A 9886-nucleotide genomic window follows, 5' to 3' on the forward strand; every position below is an offset into this window, starting at 1 on the left:
TTAAGGAAATAGAAATTTCGGCATATATTCCTTAATGTGACTCAAATTCTGAAGAGAACATAAAGATATCTTTGGATTTCTTGAATAGTAGTTATATGCAACGAGGGCCAGCACGATGGTAATTAAAACACGACGTTTCCTAGAGCGCTTTTTCGGCGGAACAGAATTCAGAGGTTCGTATGATCTCTGTTTCCACTTGAGGATCGTGTCCCGAGCCCCTTCCCATTTGTGAGGACCTTGAATACGGTATTGGTACGGCATGCAGGGTGCAGACAGACAAGTCCAAAACAACTTCGGATCCGTTAAAGCCAACCAAAAGAGATTGGGTTTAGCTCCGATCATCGACGCTATCGAATCGATATACGGAAGCCAATCAGTATCGTAAGTGTGACGATGACTTTTGTAGAATCTTTTTCTATTCACCGCATTCATCTTCTTTATGTCCGCCCACATTTTCTCTGAAGAAGGAAGATGAAGTTTTCTATTTATAAGAAGGGAAGCCCATCGAGATTGCATTTCATATACGGGGAACACAGGACCTATTGTAAGGGCAACACCTACAATCGCAAGAGTGGGATGAGGTAAATTAGGAGGAAATACATATTTGTAGAGGTCAACGTAATTGTCCTTAACACTTAAGATGTCTTCAAGAAATGGAAATTTAATATCGTAACCAGTAGCCAGTACTACAGCATCCACAGTAGTGATGTCATCGTCTCCTTCAAAAAGAACGCCGTTGTTCACAAATTTTAATGAATCTTTCTTTAAAATAACCGTTCCGCTCAGAAGTCTGGACGGTAGAACTTCATTTAGGGTAGGATGTTGCGAGATAGCTCTGTGAGAAGGCTTTAAACCGAAGGCATTGTGGTTTACGCTGGCATTGATGGACTTTTCTAGCTTGGAAGACACAACGCCGACAGGTTGAAGATTATTCAGGAAAACTCCCCAGCGGGAATGAGGTCCAAATGGTTGATCACTTGGTGGAGAACGTGTCAATAACCAGCAACCTCTTTTTGTACTTAAGTATACCTGAAATATTTAAAAAATATATATATATATAAATTTCTGGTCGATTTATATATTATTCTATAATGATAAGATACACGATACGTTGTATACTTAGCGTTTATTAAATAAAACAGTGAAGGGTGGAAATGGGTTAATTTGTAATGAATGTATCGCTTTAAAATTTATTGTTATTGAATTATATTTTATTTATAAAACAATTACAATATTCTTTCGGCGTAGATGGCCATTAATTACTTTCTCTGCTTTGCAAGTACTACACCGTGAATTAGAAGGTTATGGGTATTCTCTCAACTGAAATTTTATTCACGCAAGTATACAATCTGAAACAAATTTCTGGATACCAAATTACAAATAAAAAAACAATTATCGATACTTAGTGCGAAATTAAAAAAAAAAATCTTAGTTATTGAATCTGTTCATAGCCCGCACTAGAAGTAGGATGAACAAGCACACTAGAAAAACATGATTAGATTTTCTGTTTGAATTTTAAATATACTCACTTGATCGCATACGTAACTGAGTTCAACAGCCACATCTCCACCAGAATTACCAAATCCAATGACGACCACAGTTTTGCCTTCGAAGCCCCTGCTATGTTTCACACTGTTAGCATGAATCACCTTCCCTTGGAACTCCTCTAAGCCAGGGATGTTAGGAAAATGAGGATAAGAATTTCGACCAGAACACACCATAACACCATCGAACGTATCTTCAATTATGCTCTTATCTTTCTTATTCCGTGCTATCACCACCCACTTCCCAGTAACATCGTAGTCGGGTGCTTTCGATATTTTCACTACTTCCACTTCGTATCTTACGTAACGCAAGAGAGCGAAGCGCTCAGCGTACATTTCGAGATACTGCAATGCCTTTCTATTAGTCAAGAAATTTGCGAATTCTGTAGGTGGTGGAAAGTCACTGTAAGAGCTTTTTTCTTTGCTTGTGTTCATGACAGTTGTCTTCATTACAGAAGCAACCCCTTCGACGTCATCTTCTCGATATCTCCACAGTCCCCCGAAACTGTCAGTCTTCTCAAAGCACACCACATCCATTTCTTCTTCTCTGCAGGCTTTTATTGCTGCCAGACCAGAAACCCCTGCTCCGATCACAGCTACTTTCTTTGTTCCGGACATTTTCCCTGTAAGTTAAAAAAAAAAGACACACGATCAGAAGAATTTAAGATACGACACCACAGTTTTACGATATGATATCACAACATAGCAACTGATACCATTCTGCAATAAATATCACGTGTTAAACAACTCGTGTTTTACACAACTTTTTTTCATATTAATGTCTTGATTTTCGCTTTTATCTGTTGGGTTTATAATATTTTGACTTCCGTCTTTTTTTAATATATTTTTATTTTCATTTTTTTATTAATAAAATTATTTCATTACTTTGTTCATTAATCGTTCATTTCCTATGTTGTATTTATTTGCTTTATTTTTAATTTTGTTTCTATTTTTATTTCACATGAGTATATTAATATTATTTGAAATACTAATACTAATATTATAAATTCTTACTGTTGATATTTTATTATTTTCTTTCCAGCCATTGGAATGTCTTCATACTTTATGAGCTTTTAGAGATTTCTGTTTTTATTTCTGCTTGTGTTTTGTATCCATCATTAACTTTTATTTCCAAATATTTAAATTTTATTACCTCTTCTAATATACTTCCAGATTTAATTTCGAATTACATCTTATTGATTATTTTGCATTATTATTTTGCAGTGTTCGTTTCTTCAATTAATATTTACATCCTAAATATTAATAAGTCTACTTTATTCTTCTCTCTCTCTCTCTCTCTCTCTCTCTCTCTCTCTCTCTCACCTGACGTGAACTACTAATTAATAATTAAATAATTTTATTAAAACAATGAATAAGCAGTAAAAATGAAAATATAATACAACATATGCAGTGAGTACTTAGAACAATACAAGTAATAATAATTGATTACTAAAAAGTAATACTACATATCTTATAATAAAGGGCTGTCCAAATCGCTGCCCGCGGGCCGCATGCGGCCCGCCTGTGGATTTTGATATTCACGAGCAAAAAAATAAAATAACAATTAGAATCGAATGCGTATTATATATTATAATTCTATCACTAATCGATAATCTCGATGTTGGTAATTTTATTTGGTGTTTTTAAATCACTGTATACCCACGTGTTTTTCAAATATTAGATGTGTCAAAGAAGCGTTCTCACACTTTTTTTGTTCCAACGCGCATGCTCCAGGCGCTCACGGGGAACGTGAGCGCGCCAATAGTGCGCAATTAGTGTTGTTCCTTTGTTCAGCTTTCGAGGTTGTGTCGCTGCTGCTCACCAAATTACTAGATACGCATTGTGACAATACCTTCGGAATTTTTTTTTCCTAATGCGGCCCTCGGATTACCTAAGGCTGGATAGCCCTGTTACAATATATACACTGGTGTCCAAAAGCTAAGGACGAACTACATTTTACATTTTTACCTGTATATAAAAAAAGTTTCATGACTACAGCCAAATGTGGACAGACATTTATGACCAGCATACTAATAAATTATATTCTACAAAAAATGTTTTATAAATTTCGCATAAATTAAACTGGAATTCATTTTTGGGAAAAGTTACAAATTTCCTATGGAAGTAGTTAAGGGAATTAATGTACAGTGCTTTTACTACCCCGAAGTGTGATGCAGTTCTCACAACGCCGTACCATGCTTAGCACCAAGTGATTCAAGAGTTCTTGAAGCAAACGGACTCACTCCTCCTTCAAAGCGGGCTAAGCCGGCCTGGTTGGCAGAGTGGTTAGCGTATCCACTCTACAAAAGGTTGCGAGTTCGAATCCCGCCGTGGGCATGGATGTTTGTTTGTGAAAATACTAGTGGTGGGTGGTAATGGTCGGCGGTAGATTGCGGTGGTGTAGACGATGAAAGTAGTTGCGGCTGGCGGATTGGTGGAGACGGAGAGTTGTAGAGTAGGTGCCCTCCCTTGATGAGTCTTTGGACTCCCTGGAGGTGTTATGTAATAATAATTAAAATTACAATTAAACATGAAAGGTTTGAAATGTCTTTCTATATTATTTTATTTAGAAATAGCCACATTATTATTGCATAATAAACAAATACATTTGCCATTATGATTGATAAAGCAAGGCGCTCGCATCTGATCTGACAGATACATGCTAATTGTTAACATGAATATTCTTTTTGTATTCATTTTTTATTTTTATTTTATGGTATTTTATATTCATTCATATGTGACAAAAATACGTTGTAAAAGAGAGGTAAATAAAATAATGTTAAAATTTGAAATCGCATTTTTCTTAAAAACAACTAATCATAGAATTTCTAAGCCTGAAATGAGAGAAAAAATGCCTGTGTCATGAGCCCTTAGTAATTTTCAAATTTTATATTGCGCTCTTCGTATTAAAAAGGTTGCTGACCTCTGCAAGTGTGCTTTACATTTATGGAAAATACCAAGGAAAAATAACTGGAGCTTGCGCCACCTTTACTACGAGTTGCCCATAAGGCACTACCTATGCTTGCATCTGCCGAAACTTTTAGTTTCTATATATTCGGCACGAAACTCTTGTAGTTTCTGTATTCGGCTATGAAATAATGTTGGATTCAATATTTCACTTAATTTGTACCAAATTATTATGTTGTATTATATTTGCAGTGTTTTTTCTTTATGTTTTCTTGCATTTTAGCACACACTAGTATAGTTCTCCCACCATTTCTAGATCCCTTCTTGGCTTGGTGCCAAGAATAGTCGATTCATGCTGAAGGGGAGAAAGAAATGAAGGATGCACGAATTGATCGCCAATATGCGAAATCACGTGCTTTCTTGTCTGTCGCTGTACTAGTACTAGCTTGATTTTTGTTGTTCTATTTTTTGCATTATTTTTTTATTATTAATTTGTATGATGGATCCAGTACAGTCAGCAAGTTCTATTGTTACACGTTTCAGTAGATCTTGCAAAAGAATATTGAATAATGTGCTGACATTCTGCGAAAAAGAATCGTCAGAAGCCCGTCTTCTGGTTTCCCTTTCTCGAGTCATAAAACGTGCAAGTGCAATTGCGGGAGTATCGGGGTCGACTGTTAAAAGAATTCGTAGGGAATCAAAAGGTGAAGGTAAGCCAAAATTTAAATCTCCTAAAAAAAGCGCCAGAGAAAGAAAACCATCGAAACCGTAGCTTTGAACGATTTTGATGTAGACGTTATAAGAAGAACTATTCACGATTTTTACGTGGTCGAGAAAAGAGTGCCGACTGTTCCGAAATTGATTCCTGTGCTTAAAGAAAAAATTAATTTTCCTTGGAAAAGAGAAACTTTAAGGAAAATACTTCATGAAATCGGATTTTGTTTTAAAAAGTCCCAGAATAAAAGGAAACTTATCATGGAGCGAAGTGACATTGTTTTATGTAGAACGCAGTATTTGAGAGCAATAAGACGTTTCTGGGAGGAGAAAAGACCGATTGTGTATCTAGATGAAACTTGGATTGATAGTAATTTAACTTATGGAAAATGTTGGCAGTCTAAAGAAGAATGTGGAGTGCTACAAACCGGAAATGCCTCGCGGCGCATAATAATTTTGTGTACGGGTGGAGAAATGGGTTTTTTAGCGAATTCAAACTTACTATACAAAGCCAATTCAACTATTGGAGTTACCATGGGCAAATGAATTCTACGATCTTCGAAAAGTGGGCAGAAGAAAAATTGATTCCAAACCTTCCTAAAAATGCTGTTGTTATAATTGATAACGCTTCATATCACTCTATTCGATTAAACAAAGTTCAAATTGGTCTAATAAGAAGCAAGTTCTTATGGATTGGCTCTCTGCAAATAACATTTCTCATTCCCCAGATATGCGAAAAATTGAATTGCTTAATTTGGTCAAAAGAAACTCGCCCACAACTAAACTATTTAAATTCGACACGATGCTCAAAGAGCATGGATTTCTAGCTTTGAGGCTACCACCATATCATTGCGATATTAATGCTATTGAGTATGTTTGGGCAGAAGTGAAAAGTTTCATTCGCCATTGCAACGAAACTGGGGATATTTACATCTCGAAACTTTTTAAGCTTTCAGAACAGGCGATTGAAAGTATTACATTTCAAAAGTGGGGAAAATATTGCTCTTATGTCACCTCATTGGAAAATATATATTGGGATAGAGAGGGAATTATCGAAGAATTGTGCGAACCTTTGGTGATCAGTTTAAGTGAAAGTGATGGCGATTCGGACACCGATTCAGATGACTCTGAAGATTAAAAGAATTTGACAATGGTATTTTTTCCAACATTTTTTTTGCATGCTATTGAGAATCACAACAGGTCATAAATAATTAATCAGTTTAGGACATTAAAGTGTCTCAGTTCTCTCAACTGTAAGTTTAGAATATCTAAGTTCATTTGAAATAATTTCTGTTTTTCTGTATAATTATTTTTATTTTATAGAAAACTTTCTTAAAAATAAACTTAGTTACATTTTTGTTTTATGCTATACCTTTTTTTAATTTTATTAACACTCTACGTACATTTTCCCAACTGTTATACAAGCAAAATAGTTACACTTTAAAAACAGCAACGTTCGTAAAAGAAAAGCTAAATTTTCCGACCTGTAATAATAAACAAACTCAGTTTATTTATTATTACATCCCAGAAGACAGACTGATTACCCTATTATCGGAATGGATTCTCCTTTTTCTGACATGCGCAGAAGTGTCGAGGAACCTCTAATCGGTGGGCGAACTGTAATGAATGTATCTCTCAGATACACTGAGATCTACGCTTCAAAATTCTTAGTGCGCCCTCAGACAAATTATTGTCTGAGGGCGCACTAAACATTCATCGTGAGCACTGCGTTGCCGACCCCTGATCTAGATGATGTCTTTGAGACATTACAAGACATCCAATTTTCGAATTCCAATATGCATATTGGAATTCGAAAATTTCAATATGTACCTGCTTTCTACTCGAAATCATCAGTTATACAAATTGTCACAAACTCATTCATCTGAATTTGTATTTGTAATCTTTAAAAGTAGCGTTCGTCCTAGGTTTTATACACCAGTGTGTGTGTATATATATATATATGTATATGTAGAAAGTTTTTTACCTTGGGCATATACTATGGTAACGGTATGTTAAAGATACCAAGCAATTTTATAAGCTAGGTTTTAATCCTTTTTCCCAAGTGAAGCAAACAGACAAATAAGTCAAGTTTGCGCCCGCACGTAGTACAAGTCTGAGGCAACTCGTGGTAAAGGTGGAGTGAGAGACGATCACTTTCCTTAGTATTTTCCCGTAATGCAAAGTACATCCTCTTGCAGAGATGTACGATGCTATGCATTAAGGCAAGGGCCACTACCCAGCATAGCATTTAACATTTAATGCATAGTATCATACATCTCCGCAAGGGGAGCTTTGCTTTAAGGGAAAATACTAAGGAAAGTGATCGGATCTTACTCCACCTTTACCACGAGTTGCCTCAGACTTGCACTATGTGCAGGCGCAAACTTGACTCACTTGTCTGTTTGCTTACTTGGGAAAAAGGATTAAAACCTAGCTTATAAAATGGGTTGGTATATTTTACATATCTTTAACATATATCGCAGGTGGTAATATAGAGAGTCAATTAAAAGGTTTTGGGATAAAGAACGTAAAATGGAAATAGATTAGAAAGATCTGTAGGATGTGTACACATCCAAGGGCATTAGCCATTTTATAATTCACATTATAAAAATATAATGTATCAATACAGTCGCCAAAAACAATTAAATGACTTTATCTATGACGACACACGAATACGTACAGAAAATAACTCAGACATGATATATAACATTTAGAGTAATTTATCAGAAATAATAACCTTATTTTTATAGTCTTTGATGCCATATAGCGAAAATATTTGCCATCGTGTTTGGCGTGCTAAAGGTTCTACGGACAAAGAAAATCGGACAATATTTTTTCCCTTTGATATCGTTTCCGATTTCTCTTTGATATTCGCATTATAGTATATGTTCATTTATAAATTCATCTTCTCTCTTTCTTTGATCAAAAGTAAACATTAAAAACATTTTTGTCCCAACCCAAATATCTAATTATTAAATTACGTAAAATATTTAGATACTTCGAAATGGAGTTTTAATTAATTTGTTAAACTAGTATATATCAGTTTAATAAATTACTTACAATTTACTAAACATATACTGTATATAGTTATCCTCCTCCTCTTTCTCGTATTAGTCCTAAGGCCGGGGACGGTTTGCCTGTTCTTGGGGACGAAAAACCCAAGTTTCTGGATGAAAAAAAAAACCTTACCTTCCTAAGAGACTGGCTAACTCATCCTTAGTCGAACGAGACCAGAGGAACCCCACTGTTCGATACAGTGCGGTTTCTCACTGTATCGAATCCCAGGTCTTTCCGAAGATCAATGAGATATATATCTCCCAAAATCGATGTGGATTTTGTCTTCGAAAATGGTGATATTATAGGTGATATTGTAGATTAATATTAAACATTTCATATCAAAAGATCACCCAAAATCGACCGGAGGGATACATTATTAGCCGATACAAATGCGACCGTACTTTTGTTTTCCATAACATACAGGAAAACCGAGGAAGCTAACATCACCAAGAGATACGTATCGTATTCTCGTTAGGATGGTACGAAATTCCAGTCATTCTGATGCAGAATTAATCTAATTTCAGCTCAGGGATTCAGGTTGAGTTAGAAAACTACGTAAAAATCTACGCAGTGTCTGTTTTTAATACAGGGCAACTGCAGTTGATAAAGTCTTTCCTCATGACAATCAATGCAGACCCCTGTGGTGTAAATAATAACATGATTGATCCATAGATGTTGGAAGTCCGTGGTGTGGTGTTGTATGGTGCAAAGAATCATGTTTCAACATTTTACGATTGGACTGGAGAATATGGGTGCACCAAATACCTCGGGAAAACACGCCCAAGTGCATCGTTCAACGGCAGACTTTGATGAAGGAAGCGTAATGGTCTTGAGATGTTTCTTCTGATTTCGACTCTCGGACCTTTGGTTTTATTGCCTGGAAGGATGAATCTCAAAGGATATACAATAGTTTTAGTCAATGTAATGCTTTCTACACCATACTAGTTGAATAAGACAAGGCATCATCTCATACTTTAGATGATGGTTTGACATGATTTGATGGAGATGGTCTGAAAAAACTCGATTCTCCTACAGATAGACCGGATAGCAACTCAAACCCTTTGCTAATGATTAGTTTTTTTTCGAAAGTACATTAGCGTAAAGATTAGACTTGTTAATTTATTCATAAAAGAGTAATAAGTAGTTTTCTTCATATTTATTTCTAGTAAAATATTAATATAATACTCAAACTTTTACCTATTGTCGAAGCACTTGAAACTTGAAAGGGAGTGTGAAATTATGAAGCCAATATTATGACAGATTCTCTCTCTCGAAGTCACAAGACTGTGATTCTTTTATTGCAACAGCTAGTGTTCCTGCCGCTGTGGTCTAAGAAATTTGCTGTGTTAGCTGTTAATGAAATGGTCTAGTTATCAGTAAAGGGGTGGATAATATCCTAATCAGATCTTGCTCAGCAACATTTTTAACTTTTATCATTGTTTAACTTTCTCTACGTTTGAAGTCACGGGTGTATACTGTGGACCCTTTATCGCTCCTAATAAATTATGCAAACACATGCTGAAGGGTATTCTCTCCGCTCGAGTTCTCTTTTTTAATAAATTAGCATAGCCAAAGGGTACTCAACAACATTTTGAGTTCACTAGCAAAAAGAATAGCCATCAAGAATTGTTATATATAGTGAAACCTTTTTAATACAAAAATAA

At 35.5% G+C, this 9886-nt stretch overlaps 1 protein-coding gene across 1 annotated transcript; it reads right to left on the minus strand.

Moving 5' to 3' along the window:
* Positions 1 to 9555, minus strand: LOC150097540 (flavin-containing monooxygenase 5-like). The gene is made up of 3 exons (XM_090406946.1): positions 9420 to 9555; positions 1530 to 2167; positions 1 to 1029 (listed from the first exon to the last, which is right to left on the minus strand). The coding sequence occupies exons 2-3, from the start codon at positions 2160 to 2162 to the stop codon at positions 1 to 3; spliced, it is 1662 nt and encodes a 553-aa protein (XP_090263072.1). The 5' UTR covers positions 2163 to 2167; positions 9420 to 9555.
* Positions 9556 to 9886: the final 331 nt, after the last annotated feature.

This window comes from Typopeltis vanoorti, chromosome 17 (assembly GCF_054136105.1).
Source record: "Typopeltis vanoorti isolate ZY-2024b chromosome 17, IOZ_Tvanoo_1.0, whole genome shotgun sequence".
In the NCBI taxonomy this organism is placed as follows: Eukaryota; Metazoa; Arthropoda; class Arachnida; order Uropygi; family Thelyphonidae; genus Typopeltis; species Typopeltis vanoorti.